The sequence below is a fragment of the Dendrobates tinctorius genome, unplaced genomic scaffold (assembly GCF_039654945.1).
Source record: "Dendrobates tinctorius isolate UK_male_01 unplaced genomic scaffold, ASM3965494v1 ptg000019l, whole genome shotgun sequence".
Lineage (NCBI taxonomy): Eukaryota > Metazoa > Chordata > Amphibia > Anura > Dendrobatidae > Dendrobates > Dendrobates tinctorius.
The window spans coordinates 32,117,567-32,143,506 of NW_027361687.1; the positions used below are offsets into that span (position 1 = coordinate 32,117,567).

The 25,940-nt window shown below is 47.8% G+C and overlaps 1 protein-coding gene across 1 annotated transcript in view; it reads right to left on the reverse strand.

Moving 5' to 3' along the window:
* Nucleotides 1-25,940, reverse strand: part of CFAP141 (cilia and flagella associated protein 141) — a 38,934-nt gene that overhangs the window by 7,375 nt on the left and 5,619 nt on the right. The window contains exon 3 of the mRNA XM_073566634.1: nt 5,615-5,744. Coding sequence (XP_073422735.1) covers nt 5,615-5,744 — 130 coding nt within the window. The remainder of the gene's footprint in view (nt 1-5,614; nt 5,745-25,940) is intronic.

A 25,940-nucleotide genomic window follows, 5' to 3' on the forward strand; every position in this document is an offset into this window, starting at 1 on the left:
TCTGCTGATCAGGATGACTGTGTCTCATTTTTGCCCTTGGCCGAATTCGCGCTAAACAATAGAGCTAGTTCTGCCACTTTGATGTCGCCCTTTTTCTGTAACTTTGGGTTTCATCTTCGATTTTCTTCAGGGCAGGTGGAATCTTCGACCTGCCCAAGTGTGGACACTGTGGTAGAGAGAATGCAGCAGATTTGGGACCAAGGGGTGGATAAGTTGTCCCTCTCTCAGGAAAAAGTCCAGCGGTTTTCCAACCAGCATAGGACCATTGGTCCCCGGTTTAAAGTGGGTGATATAGTATGGTTGTCGTCAAAGAATATTTCTATGAAGGTTGCGTCTCCAAAGTTCAAGCCAAGATTCATTGGACCTTATAAGATTTTGGAGATTCTTAATCCTGTTTCTTTTCGATTGGCTCTTCCAGCTACGTTTAGGATCCATAACGTGTTTCATAAATCTCTGTTGAAGAGGTTTGTTGAGCCAGTAGTTCCAATGGCGGCACCTCCTGACCATGTATTGGTTAAAGGCAATGTGGAATATGAGGTGGAATATGAGGTAGAGAAAATATTGGATTCTCGTTTGGCTAGACGGAGACTCCAGTACTTGGTCAAATGGAAGGGTTATGGCCAGGAGGATAATTCTTGGGTCTCTGCTTCTGACATTCATGCCGATAGATGGGCCCGGTGAAAAGCACGAACCAATCCTGATCGGCCTGGTGGCGTGGGTGAGGGTTCGGTGATCCCTCCTCAAGGGGAGGTACTGTTGTGAATTCACTTTCTGGCCTGCCTCTGGTTGCTAGTGAAGGTAGTGGAGCTGGTTGTATTGACAGAGGAGTTGCGATTTCTCTTTCCGGGCTCCCTCTGGTGGTTACAGGAGGTAATGGAGCTGATCTAATTGACAGAGGCCTGCCACCTGATAATGAGGATGACGATTGGACATCTGGAGTCTCTGACTGGATTTAAGACAGCCGACTCCCTCTATCCCTGCTGGTGATTTTTCCCTCCTCCTGAGGTCTTAGCTTCCAGTTCAGTCCCTGCATGCTCAAGCTAAGTGTTCTTTGCTATGTTCACATTTGATTTGGTTTTGTTTATTCAGTTTTGTGTGGTCAGCCAGCCCCGGCTGGGGCTGTGCTGAATTTCCATCCTTATGTTACTGTTTGTGTCAGTTTGTTTTTTGTCCCTTATTAGATTGGTCTCTTTTTGCTCTGCTTTCAGAATATGCCAGAGTGCTGGTATAGTGGGAGAAGTCTAGTGACTTCAGAGTTTTTGCTATCAGAAGTGTTGGACATTTTTGCAGGGTTTTTTTGCGTGATTGCAGACAGTGTCTTTCCTTTCCTGTCCTTTCTAGTTAATGTGGGCCCAATCGTTTGCTCAGCCTATTCTCCTGCCTGTGTTTGTGTTTTCATCTTGTCTCACCGACAGTATATGTTTGGGGGCTGTCTATTCCTTTGGGGTCTGCTCTGGGGCAGTTTAGATTTCCCCCCATTTTTATCCTCTGAATGCTAGAGTTATGGAATCTCGTTTCCCTGGACATTTTATCCTGATACTGGACTGCATTCTTATTCATCTTATCCTTTGTGTGGTGGACTGAATATGGACCTTTTCGTATTTTTGCCTGAATAAAAGTCTTGGAATTGTTCACTCTTCGCTTGCTCTGTTGATTGTGTGATACCAGAGAAGGACCCCGTGAACCAGTTCCTGGCATTACGGTCATACCAGGTTTTTTGTCTGGACTGGGCCATTCGCTGATGTTCTTTAGCGAAGGTAGCTAGCTGGGCGAGACGGTCTCTGAGCTCTAGAACATAGGGAACGATGGGCATTCCGGTATCTGAGATGTCTCCCTCCAAATGTTCTTTCAGAAGAGTGAGAGGCCCACGGACCTTCCGGCTAAACAGTAGTTCGAAGGGAGAGAACCCTGTGGACTCTTGGGGAACCTCCCGATAGGCGAAGAGGAGATGTGGCAGGTACTTTTCCCAGTCTTTTTCAACGTCAACAAAAGCCCTCAGCATATTTTTTAGGGTTCCATTAAACCGTTCACATAGTTCGTTGGTCTGCGGGTGGTATGGGGTGGTGCGAATGGCTCGAACACCATAGGTATGCCATAGGGACTGGACCAGATCTGACATGAACTGAGTGCCTTGATCTGACAATATTTCACTAGGAAACCCTACCCGGGTAAAGATGGTAACAAGGGCCTCGGCTACCTTTACTGCTGTAAGACTGGACAGGGCCACAGCTTCAGGATACCTAGTGGCATAGTCCACCACGGTCAGGATATATTTTTTCCCCGACCTGCTGGGGTGGGCCAGAGGACCTATGATGTCGACTGCTACACGTTGAAATGGTTCCTCAGTTATGGGCAGGGATTGCAGGGGTACCTTATGTCGAGCTCCTGGATGCCGCATTCGCTGGCACACATCACAGGTGCGGCAATAATGGGCTACAGACTGCGAGACGCCCGGCCAGTAAAAACTTTGGGTGAGTCTCTTTTCAGTCCTTTTTCTCCCTTGATGCCCAGCCAAGGGGATGTCATGAGCCAGTTGAAGTAGCTGTGCCCTGTACTTCTGAGGGACAATGAGTTGCCTGGTCATTGCGTCAGGGTTGCCCTGGTCACTGCCCTTTGTTACACGATAATACAGTCCGTTTTCTCGAGTGAAGCCATCCCCATTATCTCCCATGTGCCCAGTTTCTGCCTTTCGCCTAAGGGCTGCTAAGGTAGTGTCACCCTCTATTTCTCTCCTAAACTCCTCTCTGTCCCAAGACTCTCCCAATGTAGTAGCAGCGAAAGTATTGCTTACCGACTCTGATGCGGTTCGTGGTGGTTGCTCCCCGGTGGGGTCCGGATGACGTAGTGCTTGAAGGGCCTGTAGTCGGGTGACTGCTCCCACAAATTGGCACTGTAACTCCCCAATGTCGTTCCCAAGGAGGATATCTGCAGGAAGTCCTCCCATAACTCCAATCCAACACAGTTTTTCTCCACAACCATAATCCAAACGCACAGAAGCTCGCTGTATATATTTGCGGGCACCGCCCGCCAGGACAATGGGAATTCCCGGACCCTGGTAAATTGCCTCGGGTCGAACCACACGGGGGTCAGCGATAGTCAAGAATGCCCCCGTGTCTCTAAATCCTGACACTTTGTATCCATCAGTAAAGACATCCTGCAGGTGGCGTTGCCGTTGCTCTGAGTAGCTAAAGGACAGAGGCCGGAGTCCGTACACTCCAGGAGGGGTATCTATGGTGCCGTGGTCGGTGGACCACTCTGGTGGGGGTGGTGGTAGCTTTTCCTCAGGTGTGGTGGAATGTACAAGATGCACTGGACGAGGTGGGGCTGCGTGGGGCTCCCTCCGAATCTTGGAGGGGCAGCCAGACTGCAAATGTCCAGGTTGCCCACACCCATAACACCTCCTCTCTGTGATACCCCCAGGTTGTGGTCGGAACTGTTGGGGCCTAGGATTGTGAGCCGTGATTGTCATCGGCTTGCGACTAGGTGGAAGGGCAGATATAATTGGAGGGGGACGGGGCGCGGGAGCAGGCCGTGGTTCATTGTTCAGAAGCATCCTCCATTGCGGCCGGATAGTAAGGGCTTCATCGGCCAGGGCTGCAGCTCTATCCACGGTAACGGCGTGCACTCCCGGACCCATTCCCGTACCTCTGCAGGGCACTTGGCAAGAAATTGTTCTATAAGGAACGCTTGTATAATGTCTTCCACAGTAAAGTCGTTTTCTGCTTCCAGCCATCTCCGACATGCCTCGGACATCTTATGTGCATACATCCTAAACGATCCCCCCGTGGTGCATGGGAGGTCTCGCAACTTGGCCCTATATGAGTCTGGGGTGGTAGCATGGTAATCCAGGATAGTCCGCTTTACAATGTTATAATCCCGATTCCGCAGTGCATCAATGGTTCGGTAAGCCTCCGCCAAGCTTCCGTTCAGGAGCCCCACTAACAAACGCATGCAGCTAGAGTGGGGCACCTCCATCACAGCACACTGCTGCTCAAAGTCTTTGAAGAACCCCTCCACATCTCCAGAAGCCTCATCAAATGGCTTAAACTCTGCCCGGGTGATCCGTACAGGCTCCCGGATTGTTGGGGTTACACTCCACATTGCGTTACTCCCTTTTTCAAGCTCCATTGCTTCCTGTCTCCGCTGTGCCCGGCGTGCAGCCTCCTCCTTGTACTCCTGAGAGACGCCGGGGCCCAGAACCGCCATCTCTTCTTCATACCACACCAACCACTGGCTTTTCTGGATGGGGATCCCGGTCTCCAGTGCTTGTCCTTCAGACATCTGGGAGGAGGTGGCCGGGCTAGCGCCCACCAGTAGATTGATTAAGGCCTCTTTAGTCAGTCCCTGGTAGTTCAGGCCAGGTCTCTGGCTCCCTCCTGTAAACTGCATACAGTCCAATTTCTGTACTCACTCTCTCACTCTGTGGGTGGTTCTCCATTGGGTTACGCTCTGTTGATCCCACTGCTGCCACCAGTTGTCACGGGGTCCTTCTCTGGTATCACACAATCAACAGAGCAAGCGAAGAGTGAACAATTCCAAGACCTTTATTCAGGCAAAAATACGAAAAGGTCCATATTCAGTCCACCACACAAAGGATAAGATAGTGCAGAATAAGAATGCAGTCCAGTATCAGGATAAAATGTCCAGGGAAACGAGATTCCACAACTCTAGCATTCAGAGGATAAAAATGGATCCTTCTCTCTGAAATGCAAACTTTTCACCATCATGTCTATACCGGAACTGACCTGTCCAGCTGCCGTTCTTCCCCCCCACCCCCTTCCTTGTCCAGGGGTAGTCCAACAAGTTGCCTCCCAGAGGAGAACAAAAGGCCTTAGGGATTAATGCACTACAGGGGGTCATCAAGAGACAGATACAGTGAGGCTGTAGACTTACAATGTAATAAGAAAATCACTATGAAAATAACTGGAATTGTTAAAAATAGGAATATACAAAAAATGACATCCACATAACATATCACACCATCACAGACCTTAATAGATTGGTCTCTTTTTGCTCTGCTTTCAGAATATGCCAGAGTGCTGGTATAGTGGGAGAAGTCTAGTGACTTCAGAGTTTTTGCAGAGTTGGACATTTTTGCAGGGTTTTTTGCGTGATTGCAGACAATGTCTTTCCTTTCCTGTCCTTTCTAGTTAGTGTGGGCCCAATCGTTTGCTCAGCCTATTCTCCTGCCTGTGTTTGTGTTTTCATCTTGTCTCACCGACAGTATATGTTTGGGGGCTGTCTATTCCTTTGGGGTCTGCTCTGGGGCAGTTTAGATTTCCCCTTTTCTTGCTTTAGGCTTATTTAGTTCTCCAGCTGTGTTGAGGCGTCTAGAATCATCGTAGGCACGCTCCACGGCTACTGCTAGTTGTGTGGATAGGATCAGGGGTCTGCAATCCGCTTAGTTACCAACCTCTCTGGTTTTCTGTAGCTTAGCTTGGTCTTGTTTTCCTCTTCGGTGACCCAATCATAACAGCAGTGTTATAGTAGTTATATTCTTGTACAAAGGGGGCAGTATTATAGTAGTTATATTCTTGTACAGAGGCAGTAATACCGTTATAGTGATGATAATTATAATGAGATAATCATGCTTTTGCTGTGTTTTTTCACTCACCATTACAAGTTCTTTATTTGCCATCTGGATTTCTTGTTGCTTCTGAATGTTTTGACGTTTTTGGATACGGGCAGCATTGACCCCGCGTGTGTCCTCTTTCCATTCATACATGTCCTGGAGACTACGTTGACTGCAGGTCACACGAGTATAATATATAGTGAGAAAAAGGGAAAAACTAACTAAAGACACCAGTGACATCACCGCCATTCATATATAATGATATATTACAGCAGTGACATCACCGTTCCCCACATATGATATATTACAGCAGTGACATCACCGCTCCTCACATATAATGATATATTACAGCAGTGACATCACCGCTCCTCACATATAATGATATATTACAGAAGTGACATCACCGCTCCTCACATATAATGATATATTACAGCAGTGACATCACCGCTCCTTACATATAATGATATATTACAGTAGTGACATCACCACTCCTCACATATAATGACATATTACAGCAGTGACATCACCGCTCCTCACATATAATGATATATTACAGGAGTGACATCACCGCTCCTCCCATATCTATAATAATAATTGCCCTAAGCAGCTTCCGGTTGTAACAACTTCCGTCCAGTTGTAACCGGTGACGTCACCGCACACCTCTTTCCATGTTAACCCTCAACACACACACACCTCTCACCTTTCACCATCTCCACTCACTGTTTCACTCCACATACGACCCTTTCTCTCACTCCGTCTCTCATACTCACGCCGTCATCGCCGCTGCTCCACGATCCCCGACATCTTCTTACGCCGGCACCATCCAGGATCCAGACGTCCTCCACGCCGGCGACATGTTCTTGCGGCGACGCCATTTTGGATCGGCGAAATCCCGCGATAGTCAAGATGGCGTCGCCGCAAGAACATGTCGCCGGCGTGGAGGACGTCGGGATCCAAAATGGCGTCGGCGAAAACTCGCGAGATTTCGCCGACACCATTTTGGATCACGACGTCCACGCCGGCGACATGTTCTTCCGGCGACGCCATCTTGAGTATCGCGGGATTTCACGATACTCAAGACGGCGTCGCCGCAAAAACATGTCGCCGGCGTGGAGGACGTCTGGATCCAGGATGGCGCCGGCGGAAGAAGATGTCGGGGATCGTGGAGCAGCGGCGATGACGGCGTGAGTATGAGAGACAGAGTGAGAGAAGGGGTCGTATGTGGAGTGAAAGAGTGAGTGGAGATGGTGAAAGGTGAGAGGAGTGTGTGTGTTGAGGGTTAACATAGCAAGAGGTGTGATGCTATCGCATCCTCCCGATGCGATAGCATCGGGCCATAATCTAGTAATGATATATTACAGCAGTGACATCACCGCTCCTCACATATAATGATATATTACAGCAGTGACATCACCGCTCCTCACATATAATGATATATTACAGCAGTGACATCACCGCTCCCCACATATAATGATATATTACAGCAGTGACATCACCGCTCCTCACGTATAATGATATATTACAGCAGTGACATCACCGCACCTCACATATAATGATATATTACAGCAGTGACATCACCTCTCCTCACATATAATGATATATTACAGCAGTAACATCACCGCTCCTCACATATAATGATATATTACAGCAGTGACATCACAGCTCCTCACATATAATGATATATTACAGCAGTGACATCACCGCTCCTCACATATAATGATATATTACAGCAGTGACATCACCGCTCCTCACATATAATGATATATTACAGCAGTGACATCACCGCTCCTCACATATAATGATATATTACAGCAGTGACATCACCGCTCCTCACATATAATGATATATTACAGCAGTGACATCACCGCTCCTCACATATAATGATATATTACAGCAGTGACATCACCGCTCCTCACATATAATGATATATTACAGCAGTGACATCACCGCTTCTTACATATAATGATATATTACAGCAGTGACATCACCGCTCCTCACATATAATGATATATTACAGCAGTGACATCACGGCTCCCCACATATAATGATATATTACAGCAGTGACATCACCGCTCCTCACATATAATGATATATTACAGCAGTGACATCACCGCTCCTCACATATAATGATATATTACAGCAGTGACATCACCGCTCCTCACATATAATGATATATTACAGCAGTGACATCACCGCTCCTCACATATAATGATATATTACAGCAGTGACGTCACCGCTCCTCACATATAATGATATATTACAGCAGTGACATCACCGCTCCTCACATATAATGATATATTACAGCAGTGACATCACCGCTCCTCACATATAATGATATATTACAGCAGTGACATCACCGCTCCTCACATATAATGATATATTACAGCAGTGACATCACCGCTCCTCACATATGATATATTACAGCGGTGACATCACCGCTCCTCACATATAATGATATATTACAGCAGTGAAATCACTGCTCCTCACATATAATGATATATTACAACAGTGACATCACCGCTCCTCACATATAATGATATATTACAGGAGTGACATCACCGCTCCTCACATACAGTGGGGAAATAAAGTATTTAGTCAGTCAGCAATAGTGCAAGTTCCACCACTTAAAAAGATGAGAGGCGTCTGTAATTTACATCATAGGTAGACCTCAACTATGGGAGACAAACTGAGAAAAAAAAATCCAGAAAATCACAATGTCTGTTTTTTTTTTCAATTTATTTGCATATTATGGTGGAAAATAAGTATTTGGTCAGAAACAAAATTTCATCTCAATACTTTGTGATATCTTTTGTTGGCAATGACAGAGGTCAAACGTTTTCTGTAAGTCTTCACAAGGTTGCCACACACTGTTGTTGGTATGTTCGCCCATTCCTCCATGCAGATCTCCTCTAGAGCAGTGATGTTTTTGGCTTTTCGCTTGGCAACACGGACTTTCAACTCCCTCCAAAGGTTTTCTATAGAGTTGAGATCTGGAGACTGGCTAGGCCACTCCAGGACCTTGAAATGCTTCTTACAAAGCCACTCCTTCGTTGCCCTGGCGGTGTGCTTTGGATCATTGTCATGTTGAAAGACCCAGCCACGTTTCATCTTCAATGCCCTTGCTGATGGAAGGAGGTTTGCCCTCAAAATCTCACGATACATGGCCCCATTCATTCTTTCATGTACCCGGATCAGTCGTCCTGGCCCCTTTGCAGAGAAACAGCCCCAAAGCATGATGTTTCCACCACCATGCTTTACAGTAGGTATGGTGTTTGATGGATGCAACTCAGTATTCTTTTTCCTCCAAACACGACAAGTTGTGTTTCTACCAAACAGTTCCAGTTTGGTTTCATCAGACCATAGGACATTCTCCCAAAACTCCTCTGGATCATCCAAATGCTCTCTAGCAAACTTCAGACGGGCCCGGACATGTACAGGCTTAAGCAGTGGGACACGTCTGGCACTGCAGGATCTGAGTCCATGGTGGCGTAGTGTGTTACTTATGGTAGGCCTTGTTACATTGGTCCCAGCTCTCTGCAGTTCATTCACTAGGTCCCCCCGCGTGGTTCTGGGATTTTTGCTCACCGTTCTTGTGATCATTCTGACCCCACGGGGTGGGATTTTGCGTGGAGCACCAGATCGAGGGAGATTATCAGTGGTCTTGTATGTCTTCCATTTTCTAATTATTGCTCCCACAGTTGATTTCTTCACTCCAAGCTGGTTGGCTATTGCAGATTCAGTCTTCCCAGCCTGGTGCAGGGCTACAATTTTGTTTCTGGTGTCCTTTGACAGCTCTTTGGTCTTCACCATAGTGGAGTTTGGAGTCAGACTGTTTGAGGGTGTGCACAGGTGTCTTTTTATACTGATAACAAGTTTAAACAGGTGCCATTACTACAGGTAATGAGTGGAGGAAAGAGGAGACTCTTAAAGAAGAAGTTACAGGTCTGTGAGAGCCAGAAATCTTGATTGCTTGTTTCTGACCAAATACTTATTTTCCACCATAATATGCAAATAAAATGAAAAAAAACAGACAATGTGATTTTCTGGATTTTTTTTTCTCAGTTTGTCTCCCATAGTTGAGGTCTACCTATGATGTAAATTACAGACGCCTCTCATCTTTTTAAGTGGTGGAACTTGCACTATTGCTGACTGACTAAATACTTTTTTTCCCCACTGTATAATGATATATTACAGCAGTGACATCACCACTCCTCACGTATAATGATATATTACAGCAATGACATCACCGCTCCTCACATATAATGATATATTACAGCAGTGACATCACCGCTCCTCACATATAATGATATATTACAGCAGTGACATCACCGCTCCTCACATATAATGATATATTACAGTAGTGACATCAATGCTCCTCACATATAATGATATATTACAGGAGTGACATCACTGCTCCTCATATATAATGATATATTACAGCAGTGACATCACCGCTCCTCACGTATAATGATATATTACAGCAGTGACATCACCACTCCTCACATATAATGATATATTACAGCAGTGACATCACTGCTCCTCACATATGATATATTATAGCAGTGACATCACGGCTCATCACACATAATGATATATTACGGCAGTGACGTCACCACTCCTCACATATAATGATATATTACAGCAGTGACATCATGGCTCCTTACATATAATGATATATTACAGCAGTGACATCACCGCTCCTCACATAATGATATATTACAGCAGTGACATCACCGCTCCTCACATATAATGATATATTACAGTAGTGACATCACCGCTCCTCATATATAATGATATATTACACCAGTGACATCACCGCTCCTCACATATAATGATATATTACAGCAGTGATATCACCGCTCCCCACATATAACGATATATTACAGCAGTGACATCACCGCTCCTCACATATAATGATATATTACAGCAGTGACATCACCACTCCTCACATATAATGATATATTACAGCAGTGACATCACCTCTCCTCACATATAATGATATATTACAGCAGTGACATCACCGCTCCCCACATATAATGATATATTACAGCAGTGACATCACCGCTCCTCACATATAATGATATATTACAGCAGTGACATCACCGCTCCCCACACATAATGATATATTACAGCAGTGACATCACGCTCCTCACATATAATTATCTATTACAGCAGTGACATCACCGCTCCTCACATATAATGATATATTACAGCAGTGACATCACCACTCCTCACATATAATGATATATTACAGCAGTGACATCACCGCTCCTCACATATAATGATATATTACAGTAGTGACATCAACGCTAATCACATATAATGATATATTACAGCAGTGACATCACCGCTCCTCACATATGATATATTACAGTAGTGACATCAACGCTCCTCACATATAGTGATATATTACAGCAGTGATATCACCGCTCCTCACATATAATGATATATTACAGTAGTGACATCAACGCTCCTCACATATAATGATATATTACAGCAGTGACATCACCGCTCCCCACATATAATGATATATTACAGCAGTGACATCACCACTCCTCACATATAATGATATATTACAGCAGTGACATCACCGCTCCTCACATATAATGATATATTACAGCAGTGACATCACCGCTCCTCACATATAATGATATATTACAGTAGTGACATCAACGCTCCTCACATATAATGATATATTACAGCAGTGACATCACCGCTCCTCACATATGATATATTACAGTAGTGACATCAACGCTCCTCACATATAGTGATATATTACAGCAGTGATATCACCGCTCCTCACATATAATGATATATTACAACAGTGACATCACCGCTCCTCACATATGATATATTACAGCAGTGACATCACCGCTCCTCACATATAGTGATATATTACAGCAGTGACATCACCGCTCCTCACATATAATGATATATTACAGCATTGACATCACCTCGCCCCACATATAATGATATATTACAGCAGTGACATCACGGCTCCTCACATATAATTATATATTACAGTAGTGACATCACCGCTCCTCACATATAATGATATATTACAGCAGTGACATCACCGCTCCTCACATATAATGATATATTACAGCAGTGACATCACCGCTCCTCACATATAATGATATATTACAGCAGTGACATCACCGCTCCTCACATATAATGATATATTACAGCAGTGACATCAACGCTCCTCACATATAGTGATATATTACAGCAGTGACATCATCGCTCCTCACATATAATGATATATTACAGGAGTGACATCACCGCTCTCACATATAATGATATATTACAGCAGTGACATCACCGCTCCTCACATATAATGATATATTACAGCAGTGACGTCACCACTCCTCACATATAATGATATATTACAGCAGTGACATCACCGCTCCTCACATATAATGATATATTACAGCAGTGACATCACCGCTCCCCACATATAATGATATATTACAGAAGTGACATCACCGCTCCTCACATATAATGATATATTACAGCAGTGACATCACCGCTTCTCACATATAATGATATATTACAGCAGTGACATCACCGCTTCTCACATATAATGATATATTACAGCAGTGACATCACCGCTCCTCACATATAATGATATATTACAGCAGTGACATCAACGCTCCTCACATATAGTGATATATTGCAGCAGTGACATCACCGCTCCTCACATATAATGATATATTACAGGAGTGACATCACCGCTCCTCACATTTAATGATATATTACAGGAGTGACATCACCGCTCCTCCCATATCTATAATAATAAATGCCCTAAGCAGCTTCCGGTTGTAACAACTTCCGTCCAGTTGTAACCGGTGACGTCACCGCACACCTCTTTCCATGTTACCCCTCAACACACACACTCCTCTCACCTTTCACCATCTCCACTCACTGTTTCACTCCACATACGACCCTTTCTCTCACTCCGTCTCTCATACTCACGCCGTCATCGCCGCTGATCCACGATCCCCGACATCTTCTTCCACCGGCGCCATCCTGGATCCAGACGTCCTCCACGCCGGCGACATGTTCTTGCGGTGACGCCATCTTGAGAGCATGCAGTATGTATGTAGCATGCATGTAGTATATATGTAGTATGTATGTAGCATGTAGTATGTATGTAGCATGCATGTAGTATGTATGTAGTATGTATGTAGTATGTATGTAGTATATATGTGTTATGTATGTAGTATGTAGTATGTATGTAGTATGTATGTAGCATGCATGTAGCATGCAGTATGTATGTAGCATGCATGTAGTATATATGTAGTATGTATGTAGCATGTAGTATGTATGTAGCATGCATGTAGTATGTATGTAGTATGTATGTAGTATGTATGTAGTATATATGTGTTATGTATGTAGTATGTAGTATGTATGTAGTATGTATGTAGTATGTATGTAGCATGTAGTATGTACACTCACTGGCCACTTTATTAGGTACACCATGCTAGTAACGGGTTGGACCCCCTTTTGCCTTCAGAACTGCCTCAATTCTTCGTGGCAGAGATTCAACAAGGTGCTGGAAGCATTCCTCAGAGATTTTGGACCATATTGACATGATGGCATCACACAGTTGGCGCAGATTTGTCGGCTGCACATCCCTGATGCGAATCTCCCGTTCCACCACATCCCAAAGATGCTCTATTGGATTGAGATCTGGTGACTGAGGAGGCCATTTGAGTACAGTGAACTCATTGTCATGTTCAAGAAACCAATCTGAGATGATTCGAGCTTTATGACATGGCGCATTATCCTGCTGAAAGTAGCCATCAGATGCCTGTTCTTAGCTGAGAGGAGTGGTACCCAGTGTGGTCTTCTGCTGCTGTAGCCCATCTGCCTCAAAGTTCGACGCACTGTGCGTTCAGAGATGCTCTTCTGCCTACCTTGGTTGTAACGGGTGGCAATTTGAGTCACTGTTGCCTTTCTATCAGCTCGAACCAGTATGCCCATTCTCCTCTGACCTCTGGCATCAACAAGGCATTTCCGGCCACAGAACTGCCGCTCACTGGATTTTTTTTCTTTTTCGGACCATTCTCTGTAAACCCTAGAGATGGTTGTGCGTGAAAATCCCAGTAGATCAGCAGTTTCTGAAATACTCAGACCAGCCCTTCTGGCACCAACAATCATGCCACGTTCAAAGGCACTCAAATCACCTTTCTTCCCCATACTGATGCTCGGTTTGAACTGCAGGAGATTGTCTTGACCATGTCTACATGCCTAAATGCACTGAGTTGCCGCCATGTGATTGGCTGATTAGAAATTAAGTCTTAACACACAGTTGGACAGGTGTACCTAATAAAGTGGCCAGTGAGTGTATGTAGCATGCATGTAGAATGTATGTAGTATTTTTTTTTTTTTAACATTTAACACATTAGCCGGATGATGGGACTACTACTGTCCCATCATTGGCTAATGTGTCAATCACTGTCATGGTAGCAGGCATCGCCAGATGGGACTTGTAGTCACATCGGACGATGCTTGCCCAGACCCCCGGACATCAGCAAAAAGAGGGGGAGAAGCCAGCGCTGCTTGTGGTCAGAACGTAATACATAAAGTGTGAAAACACACATTGGTTTCTATCTGTATTCAAAAATGAGACATTTAGCAAAAAATTGATCAATTGTTTGAGCTACCCCGCCACGTCAAGGCAGTCTCGTATGGGGAGTCCTACTCTACGTTTTTTATGTTCGCTGTGCCATTGCGGCCTCCTAAATGTATAAAAGCAAGACCTCATTACATGCACACTGTACCTCAAGCATTTCAAAATCGTTCCTATGGCACCAGAGGACAAGCGCAGATAAAGGTTAGCCAGGTCCATGCAGACATTTCAGGTCCAACCTCCACACTGCCTGACCAGCACCACAGATAAAGGACGATCCAGGCCCAGATACAGGTGCGTAATCAAATAAAGCCTAGGGCAGGGCAGGGCCGCTGTTAATGTGAACAGCAGCCTAGATCAATCACTAAGAAAACAGAAAGAATAGCGTACATGACCCAGCGCGCACGGCTACAGTGGTGGTCAGCCACAAAACCAATATCAAGAAAAAAGAGGGGGAGAAGCCAGCGCTGCTTGTGGTCAGAACGTAATACATAAAGTGTGAAAACACACATTGGTTTCTATCTGTATTCAAAAATGAGACATTTAGCAAAAAATTGATCAATTGTTTGAGCTACCCCGCCACGTCAAGGCAGTCTCGTATGGGGAGTCCTACTCTACGTTTTTTATGTTCGCTGTGCCATTGCGGCCTCCTAAATGTATAAAAGCAAGACCTCATTACATGCACACTGTACCTCAAGCATTTCAAAATCGTTCCTATGGCACCAGAGGACAAGCGCAGATAAAGGTTAGCCAGGTCCATGCAGACATTTCAGGTCCAACCTCCACACTGCCTGACCAGCACCACAGATAAAGGACGATCCAGGCCCAGATACAGGTGCGTAATCAAATAAAGCCTAGGGCAGGGCAGGGCCGCTGTTAATGTGAACAGCAGCCTAGATCAATCACTAAGAAAACAGAAAGAATAGCGTACATGACCCAGCGCGCACGGCTACAGTGGTGGTCAGCCACAAAACCAATATCAAGAAAAAAGAGGGGGAGAAGCCAGCGCTGCTTGTGGTCAGAACGTAATACATAAAGTGTGAAAACACACATTGGTTTCTATCTGTATTCAAAAATGAGACATTTAGCAAAAAATTGATCAATTGTTTGAGCTACCCCGCCACGTCAAGGCAGTCTCGTATGGGGAGTCCTACTCTACGTTTTTTATGTTCGCTGTGCCATTGCGGCCTCCTAAATGTATAAAAGCAAGACCTCATTACATGCACACTGTACCTCAAGCATTTCAAAATCGTTCCTATGGCACCAGAGGACAAGCGCAGATAAAGGTTAGCCAGGTCCATGCAGACATTTCAGGTCCAACCTCCACACTGCCTGACCAGCACCACAGATAAAGGACGATCCAGGCCCAGATACAGGTGCGTAATCAAATAAAGCCTAGGGCAGGGCAGGGCCGCTGTTAATGTGAACAGCAGCCTAGATCAATCACTAAGAAAACAGAAAGAATAGCGTACATGACCCAGCGCGCACGGCTACAGTGGTGGTCAGCCACAAAACCAATATCAAGAAAAAAGAGGGGGAGAAGCCAGCGCTGCTTGTGGTCAGAACGTAATACATAAAGTGTGAAAACACACATTGGTTTCTATCTGTATTCAAAAATGAGACATTTAGCAAAAAATTGATCAATTGTTTGAGCTACCCCGCCACGTCAAGGCAGTCTCGTATGGGGAGTCCTACTCTACGTTTTTTATGTTCGCTGTGCCATTGCGGCCTCCTAAATGTATAAAAGCAAGACCTCATTACATGCACACTGTACCTCAAGCATTTCAAAATCGTTCCTATGGCACCAGAGGACAAGCGCAGATAAAGGTTAGCCAGGTCCATGCAGACATTTCAGGTCCAACCTCCACACTGCCTGACCAGCACCACAGATAAAGGACGATCCAGGCCCAGATACAGGTGCGTAATCAAATAAAGCCTAGGGCAGGGCAGGGCCGCTGTTAATGTGAACAGCAGCCTAGATCAATCACTAAGAAAACAGAAAGAATAGCGTACATGACCCAGCGCGCCCCCCGGACATCAGCACAGCCCCCCGGCAGGCCGGCACAGCCCCCTGGCAGGCCGGCACAGCCCCCCACAGGGTGCACAGACCACCGGCAGGCCGGCACAGCCCCCCGGCAGGCCGGTACAGACCCCCACAGGGTGCACAGACCACCGGCAGGCCGGCACAGCCCCCCGGCAGGCCGGTACAGACCCCGGGCAGTCCACACAGCCCCCCGGCAGGCCCGAAATGACGGCGCATCATGATGCGCACACACCGCGCATCATGATGACGTCAGGCTGTCAATCAACTTTGAACTTCCGATTCCGATGCCGACTTCCGATATTGAAAAAATATCGGAAGTCGGTATCGGAATTCCGATACAGCAAGTATCGGCCGATACCCGATACTTGCGGTATCGGAATGCTCAACACTAGTGAGGAGCGATGATGTCACTGCTGTAATATATCATTATATGCGAGGAGCGGTGATGTCACTGCTGTAATATATCATTATATGTGAGGAGCGGTGATGTCACTGTTGTAATATATCATTATATGTGAGGAGCGGTGATGTCACTGCTGTAATATATCATTATATGTGAGGAGCGGTGATGTCACTGCTGTAATATATCATTATATGTGAGGAGCGGTGATGTCACTGCTGTAATATATCATTATATGTGAGGAGCGATGATGTCACTGCTCTTATATATCATTATATGCGAGGAGCGGTGATGTCACTGCTGTAATATATCATTATATGTGAGAAGCGGTGATGTCACTGCTGTAATATATCATTATATGTGAGGAGCGGTGATGTCACTGTTGTAATATATCATTATATGTGAGGAGCGGTGATGTCACTGCTGTAATATATCATTATATGTGAGGAGCGGTGATGTCACTGCTGTAATATATCATTATATGTGAGGAGCGGTGATGTCACTGCTGTAATATATCATTATATGTGAGGAGCGATGATGTCACTGCTCTTATATATCATTATATGCGAGGAGCGGTGATGTCACTGCTGTAATATATCATTATATGTGAGAAGCGGTGATGTCACTGCTGTAATATATCATTATATGTGAGGAGCGGTGATGTCACTGCTGTAATATATCATTATATGTGAGGAGCGGTGATGTCACTGCTGTAATATATCATTATATGTGGGGAGCGGTGATGTCACTACTCTAATATAATATATCATTATATGTGAGGAGCGGTGATGTCACTGCTGTAATATATCATTATATGTGAGGAGCGGTGATGTCACTGCTGTAATATATCATATGTGAGGAGCCGTGATGTACAATGTCTGCAAGATATGTTTTCTGTTGCAATGTGCTAAAAATCCTCCATTTTGTAAGAAGCTGCCTGCCAGTGTCTCAGTTACATTGCACACTGCAGCAGCTTCCCTTCCCCCCCAGGTGTTATAAATCAACTTCCTGCCACACCATTTGGATTCTCTCAGCCTCAGCTGAAAGAGGACAAAAAAGTGCGGGAAAGGAAAACTGTTTGAAATCAGGAGTTAGAAGTAAACCTTTAAGAGCCTGCCCTGCGAAAGCCCTATAACATAGAGATATAATAACCATATCTCTGTGATCCGAGCGGTCCCAGCCCCGCTACAGTGTCACTTCCAAAGTACTAACATGTCGAGAACCTAAGATATGATTTGCGCCCAAATGGATGGTCATATCGCATAGATGTTTGATGTTTTCTTGATAGGCTCATTACGCTGGGAAACATGATACCACTGATGAGTCCATACCAGCTTCTCCCATAAAGTTATAGCTAATCTAAGTTTTGTAGCCAAAATATAACTTGAATGAGAGAGGTGGGATCAACCCAGAATGCACCTCTCCGTGATGTCACATAGGAAAGTCTATAAGGCATTCCCTGGCAAAACCAGCTGAGAAGAGCTCCAATCCTCGTGCATAGCAGAACCCAGATGAGTGGAGACGTGCAGCTCCGCCTCCACCCCCCTTAAAGCCACATGGGATGCCTAACAACAACTGACTAAATGTGAGTGTACCTTCTTCTTTCATCCACTTTGTTTTATACTTGTCTAATGTACATATCTTATGTCTCAATTTTATAGCAACTTTTATCTGTAATCACTGTCCTCTTTCGGAAAATAAATGATTTAATATTTAGCCTGTCTCCATGCTCTAAGAATCGAACTATACGCCTTTGATAGATAATCGCTACTAATTCAAGGGGTTTGCCACGGACCCTCTTAATTTAACACTGTGAATTAAGTAACCGTGACTGGTGGCAGCGCGTTGTGTACGGCTATTGCGGCTTGCTGGCAGTCTAGAAGGGTCTTATTTTGCTGAATAAGGGGCTGCGGCCACAGCATTGATAATTCCCTTACTGCAGAAGCCCAATTGCCGATTCACAACAGGCAGTCCGTCCGGCGACTAATTATCCTAGGTGCAGTTCCCTGACTGACCTGAGGGTAAGGGGGGCGCCGGAGAGCTGCGAGTTCCAAAGTGGAACTGAGAAAGTGGGATATACATAAATCCCCGCAGTACTTGGAAGATTGATAGCAGTGGCGGGGCATCCAAATTAAACTCCCCCTGCGGCAAATTGTAGAGCGAGAGTAGCTTGCTGGATATTTTGGTCACATGGTGCCAGTGGTGGGATAACTAAAATAAGCCCCAACTGTGCCTGTGATAGCCGTGTGCCAGCAGTGTGTCTCGTCCCTCCGTCCGCTGATACACCCGTGTCAGTGGTGGGACTGTGACATAGTGGTGACACAGGGTCCGCTGTCCGTCGCATTTTGATGGCAGCGGGACCCCCATTAGTCGCCCATAAGTGGACGAACGGCGGTGGGCTGTTCGTCACATATTGGTGGCAGAGCGGTGGGATAATCCTAGAGCATTAGTGATTTGGTTTGAGCAATCAGTCCTCTCACTAAAAACCTGCACGGTTCCTGCGGGAATCCTGCATCATAGGTTTTGGAGAACAGACTCAGTGGTTATTAGTCCTGAGACATTTTGTGTACGTGCAAGTATCCCCTTCCTTTTTTCTTCGTTTTCTTTTCTATCTTTTATTTGGCAACCATGGCGGCAAAGGGAGAACCTTGGTACAAACGGCAGACAAAGGAAGTTCTTGCTGGGTTATGCACGTACCAAGGCCTTGACGCCACGAACAAAAACAGAGCTCAAATGATCGCGGCTCTAGTGCAGCTGGACAACGACCAGAATCCAGCGAGCGCAGAAGTTGGCCCAAGTGGCAATGGGGCTGAAGCAGAGGCTCCACTCCTGAGCGCTGGCCCAACATTCAACCTGAACGGGGTGGACCCCTATCTGCAAATGGCCTTGGACGAACTCCCCGCCGAAGACAGTGATGGGCGAGTGAGGCTGATCCAGCAATATCGGCAGGAGGCCCAAGCCGAACGTGAGCGCCAAGCTGAGGCTGAGAGGGCCGAGCGTCAAGCCCAGGCTGAGAGAGCTGAGTGCCGAGCAGAGGCTGAGAGAGCCGAGCGCCAGGCGCAGAGGGCCCATGAACTGGAGGTACTCCAGCGGGGTGGGAATGCCCCCACAGTCCGAAGCGGTGAGCCCAGCAGCATCCAGACTCCTAAACCCCGGCCAGAGCATTTTCCCGTGATGGAAAAGGACGGGGACTTGGACACGTTCCTGCGAGCCTTTGAGAAAGCCTGCAGACAGTACCAGCTGCCTAGAGACCAATGGGCAAGGTACTTGACCCCAGGGCTAAAAGGCAAAGCCCTGGAGGCATTTGCTTCTCTTCCGCCAGAAGCCGATGACGACTATGACGCCATAAAGCAGGCGCTGATCGCCAAATACCGGCTGACACCTGAGGTATACCGAAAGAAGTTCCGGCACCTCCAACGTAGCCCACACGATAGCTACAGTGATGTGGTGCAAGGACTCAGGACCCACTTTGACCAGTGGATCCATGGACTGTCCGTTGAAACCTTTGAGCAGCTACGGGACCTGATGATCAAAGACCAGTTCCTGCATCTCTGCCCAGCTGAGGTCCGACAGTTCATCCTGGACCGCGAACCAACGAACGCGGACAAAGCGGCGCAGATCGCCGACAACTACGAGGCCAAGCCCGAGACGCGGAGGCCAGTCGTCAACAGCTGGAAAGGGGGTAAGCCTGCAACCAACCCCAGTACCCCAGCTAGCCGTCCCTCCGGAGGCCCTGTCCCTGTTGCCAACAACAGGCCGGCTACTGACAGTCGCCTGTGTCACCACTGCCAGCGGCCTGGTCACCTCTTTTACGCCTGTTCGAATAGGCCGAAGAACCCCCCCAACTAAGGCCCCCGGGCCCAACGCCTCTGTTCTTTTGGTGGGAGGTGTGGTTGGGAGGGCTGACGACAACGTTCAACCTGTTCAGGTGGGGGCCCGTCTTGCTACAGGCCTCAAGGACACCGGGGCTGAACGAACCCTCATCCGTCCTGGACTGGCGGCCCCTGAAGAGTTTGTTGAGGGGAAAACCCTGACTGTCACCGGGATTGGAGGCACCCGTTGTCCCTTGCCAGTGGCCCGGGTTTTTCTTGATTGGGGTGCCGGGAGCGGGTTGAGGGAGGTGGGAGTGTCTGAAAATTTGCCCACTGATGTTTTATTGGGGACTGACTTGGGGAGGATGGTTGCATACTATGTCCCTGACACCCTTCCCCAAACTGATAATAAGGGTAACGTTAACCCTGATGATGTTGATGATGGGAAACTGAATGTGTTACCTGCTAATGCCTTGATGAGTAATGATGCAACTAACAACCATTCTTTCCCCAGGTATGATGCTGATGCTGATGTGAATGTGCCAAAGCAAACTGATAACCATTCTTTTCCTAGGAAGGATGATGATGATGTTGATGTTGATGTATCTGTGCCGACTGAACCCGTTAACCCTTTCTTTGAAACGGTAGATGTGTCCACAGGTACCGAGGTGCTCAGCCCCGTCACTCTGCGGAGTGAGACGGCTGAGGAACCCCTGGCAGGAGCAAGCAACGGTGCTCAAGGAAATGGGGAGGTGCATGGGGACCATGAGGAAGGTAATGCCATGCAGCTGACCAGTGCCACCGAGGAAGGTAACTGGCCCATAAGTAGCCCTGCTCCTGAAGTGTTGGGGGTGGATGGGGAGGTAGAGCCCAGGGCAGCACCGGCTGGTGGGTCTGTAGAAATCCCCAGGGAGGCAGCGTACATAGCATCTGTCACACGCAGTCAGAGTGCCCAGATCGCAGGTAACGCACTGTCTTCTGGACCCTCTGCTGCTACAGGAGAGACTGAACCCGAGGTGAACCCAGAGCCGGTTCCAGAGGGTCCCAGTAAAGGAGGTACCCTGACGTCACTTCTGGCAGCCTCCAGCATGGAGTTCCAGGCTGCTCTGCACTCAGATGCCAGCCTGGAGAAATTGAGAGGTCTCGCCAAGACGCCCACCTCCGAGTCTGATAAGGAGAAGGTGTTCTGGGAACGAGGAAGGTTGTACCGGGAGACAGTACCCGGAGATCCTAAAAAGGAGTGGTTGAGGGAAAGACAGCTGGTCGTCCCCTATCAGTTCAGAACTGAGTTGTTGCGGATTGCCCATGAGATTCCACTCGCTGGACACTTGGGGATCAGCAAAACAAAGGCATGGCTGTCTCAACACTTCTATTGGCCCAAGATGGGGACAGATGTAACACACTACTGCCGCTCCTGCGCCACCTGTCAAAAAGTGGGTAAGGCGGGGCCTGCTCTTAAGGCTCCCCTTATTCCTTTGCCGGTGATAGAGGAGCCTTTCCAGAGAATCGCGGTGGACATCGTAGGCCCGCTGGCCGTCCCCAGCAGCTCCGGAAAGCGCTACATTCTCACCGTGGTAGACTACGCTACCCGGTACCCAGAGGCAGTAGCTCTGTCTTCAACCCGGGCAGATAAGGTGGCTGACGCACTGGTGACCATCTTTTCAAGGGTAGGATTTCCCAGGGAGATGCTTACCGATCAAGGGCCCCAATTCATGTCTCGCCTAATGGAGGCTCTCTGTGAGAAAATGCAGGTGACGCACCTGGTATCGAGTCCGTATCACCCACAGACTAATGGTTTGTGTGAACGCTTCAACGGTACCCTCAAACAGATGCTCCGCATACTGGTTGAGACCCAAGGGCGCGACTGGGAGCGGTACCTCCCACACCTGCTGTTCGCTTACAGAGAAGTTCCGCAGGCCTCGACCGGGTTCTCCCCCTTCGAGCTCCTGTATGGCAGGCGAGTCCGGGGACCCCTTGGGTTGATAAGAGAATCCTGGGAAGATGAGCCAAACCCCACAGAAGTGTCCATCGTGGATTATGTCATGCGCTTCCGTGACAAGATGCAGACCTTGACGCAGTTGGTGCATGACAACATGACGCAGGCTCAGGCTGACCAGAAGCGCTGGTACGACCAGAACGCCCGGGAGCGGACCTACCAGGTGGGTCAAAAGGTGTGGGCGCTGGTCCCTGTACCAACGGATAAGCTTCAGGCAGCCTGGGAAGGCCCGTACGTCGTCCACCAACAGCTCAACCCGGTCACCTACGTGGTCACGCTTGACCATGCTCGGGGTAGGCGCAAGGCCTTTCACGTCAACATGCTGAAGGCGCACTACGAACGTGAAGCTTGCGTCCTACCGGTCTGCAATCTGCCAGAGGATGGGGAGGAAGATCCCCTCCTGGACATGCTGGCCCAGGCCAAGGCCAATGGGTCCATTGAGGACATGGAGATAAGTGGTTCGCTCACCGTGTCCCAGCGGTTGCAGTTGATGGCCACCCTGGAACTCTTCCGGCCCGTGTTCACCAACCAACCGGGGAGGACGGAGTTAGCGGTTCATAAGGTGGACACCGGGAATCACGCCCCATTACGGCGAACACCTTATCGGATCTCTGAAACGGTGCAACAAGTCATGCGCCAAGAGATCGATGAGATGTTAAGGCTGGGGGTGATTCGACGGTCAAAAAGCGCGTGGGCTTCACCTGTAGTCCTCGTGCCTAAAAAGGATCGAACCACCCGGTTCTGCGTGGACTACAGGGGGCTCAACGCCATCACAACCTCTGATGCCCACCCGATGCCGCGCATCGAGGATCTGCTCGAGCGGTTGATAAACGCCAACTACATATCCATCATGGATTTGAGTCGGGGATACTGTCAGTTTCCCCTGAGCCCTGAGGCGCAGGAGAAATCCGCCTTTATTACCCCCTTTGGACTGTACGAGTCCACGGTCATGCCCTTCGGCATGAAGAATGCCCCTGCCACTTTCCAGTGGATGGTAAACCACCTGCTTCGGGGACTGGAGGAGTACGCGGTGGCGTACTTAGACGATATTGCCGTCTTCAGTTCCACCTGGGAGGAACACCTTCAGCACCTCCAGGAGGTGCTCAAGCGTCTTCACCAGGCAGGCCTGACCATCAAGCCGGGGAAGTGCCAGATAGGCATGCGCAAGGTCCACTACCTGGGGCACCGGGTAGGTGGGGGTTCCATGAGTCCGGAGCCAGAAAAAGTGGACGCAATCGTGTCCTGGCCCACCCCCAGGACCAAGAAACAGGTGAAGTCCTTCTTGGGCACTGCAGGGTACTATAGGCGGTTCGTACAGGACTATAGCGCCCTTGCCAAACCCTTGACTGACCTCACCAAGCAGAGGCTACCCCAAACAGTCAACTGGACAGATGACTGTGAGGCGGCTTTCCAAGCTTTGAAAGCAGCCCTGTGCAACTCTCCAGTGTTGAGAGCAGTCGACAGCAGTCGCCCGTTTCTGGTACAGACCGACGCCAGCGAGTTTGGCCTCGGTGCTGTGCTTAGCCAGGTCGATTCGGGGGACCAAGAGCACCCCGTGTTGTATCTGAGCCAGAAACTTTTGCCGAGGGAAGTGGCATACTCGACCATCGAGAAGGAGTGTCTGGCCATGGTGTGGGCACTGCAGCGTTTGCAGCCCTACCTGTACGGGCGCGCCTTCACGGTGGTAACTGACCACAACCCTCTGAGCTGGTTGCACACAGTGTCCGGAACCAATGGAAGATTGCTCCGCTGGAGCCTTGCCCTTCAGCAGTATGACTTTACTGTAAAACACAGGAAGGGCAGTGAAAACGGCAATGCCGATGGGTTGTCCCGCCGGGGCGAACCCGCTGAGGTGCGCATGGCCGATTACCGAGAGGTAATGCCTCCTTAGCGCCCTCTTAAGGGGGGAGGTGTGATGTACAATGTCTGCAAGATATGTTTTCTGTTGCAATGTGCTAAAAATCCTCCATTTTGTAAGAAGCTGCCTGCCAGTGTCTCAGTTACATTGCACACTGCAGCAGCTTCCCTTCCCCCCCAGGTGTTATAAATCAACTTCCTGCCACACCATTTGGCTTCTCTCAGCCTCAGCTGAAAGAGGAAAAAAAAGTGCGGGAAAGGAAAACTCTTTGTTTGAAATCAGGAGTTAGAAGTAAACCTTTAAGAGCCTGCCCTGCGAAAGCCCTATAACATAGAGATATAATAACCATATCTCTGTGATCCAAGCGGTCCCAGCCCCGCTACAGTGTCACTTCCAAAGTACTAACATGTCGAGAACCTGAGATATGATTTGCGCCCAAATGGACGGTCATATCGCATAGATGTTTGATGTTTTCTTGATAGGCTCATTACGCTGGGAAACATGATACCACTGATGAGTCCATACCAGCTTCTCCCATAAAGTTATAGCTAATCTAAGTTTTGTAGCCAAAATATAACTTGGATGAGAGAGGTGGAATCAACCCAGAATGCACCTCTCCGTGATGTCACATAGGAAAGTCTATAAGGCATTCCCTGGCAAAACCAGCTGAGAAGAGCTCCAATCCTCGTGCTGAGCAGAACCCAGATGAGTGGAGACATGCAGCTCCGCCTCCACCCCCCTTAAAGCCACATGGGATGCCTAACAACAACTGACTGAATGTGAGTGTACCTTCTTCTTTCATCCACTTTGTTTTATACTTGTCTAATGTACATATCTTATGTCTCAATTTTATAGCAACTTTTATCTGTAATCACTGTCCTCTTTCGGAAAATAAATGATTTAATATTTAGCCTGTCTCCATGCTCTAAGAATCGAACTATACGCCTTTGATAGATAATCGCTACTAATTCAAGGGGTTTGCCACGGACCCTCTTAATTTAACACTGTGAATTAAGTAACCGTGACTGGTGGCAGCGCGTTGTGTACGGCTATTGCGGCTTGCTGGCAGTCTAGAAGGGTCTTATATTGCTGAATAAGGGGCTGCGGCCACAGCATTGATAATTCCCTTACTGCAGAAGCCCAATTGCCGGTTCACAACAGGCAGTCCGTCCGGCGACTAATTATCCTAGGTGCAGTTCCCTGACTGACCTGAGGGTAAGGGGGGCGCCGGAGAGCTGCGAGTTCCAAAGTGGAACTGAGAAAGTGGGATATACATAAATCCCCGCAGTACTTGGAAGATTGATAGCAGTGGCGGGGCATCCAAATTAAACTCCCCCTGTGGCAAATTGTAGAGCGAGAGTAGCTTGCTGGATATTTTGGTCACATGGTGCCAGTGGTGGGATAACTAAGATAAGCCCCAACTGTGCCTGTGATAGCCGTGTGCCGGCAGTGTGTCTCATCCCTCCGTCCGCTGATACACCCGTGTCAGTGGTGGGACTGTGACATAGTGGTGACACAGGGTCCGCTGTCCGTCTCGTTTTGGTGGCAGCGGGACCCCCGTTAGTCGCCCGTAAGTGGACGAACGGCGGTGGGCTGTTCGTCACAAGTGACATCACAGCTCCT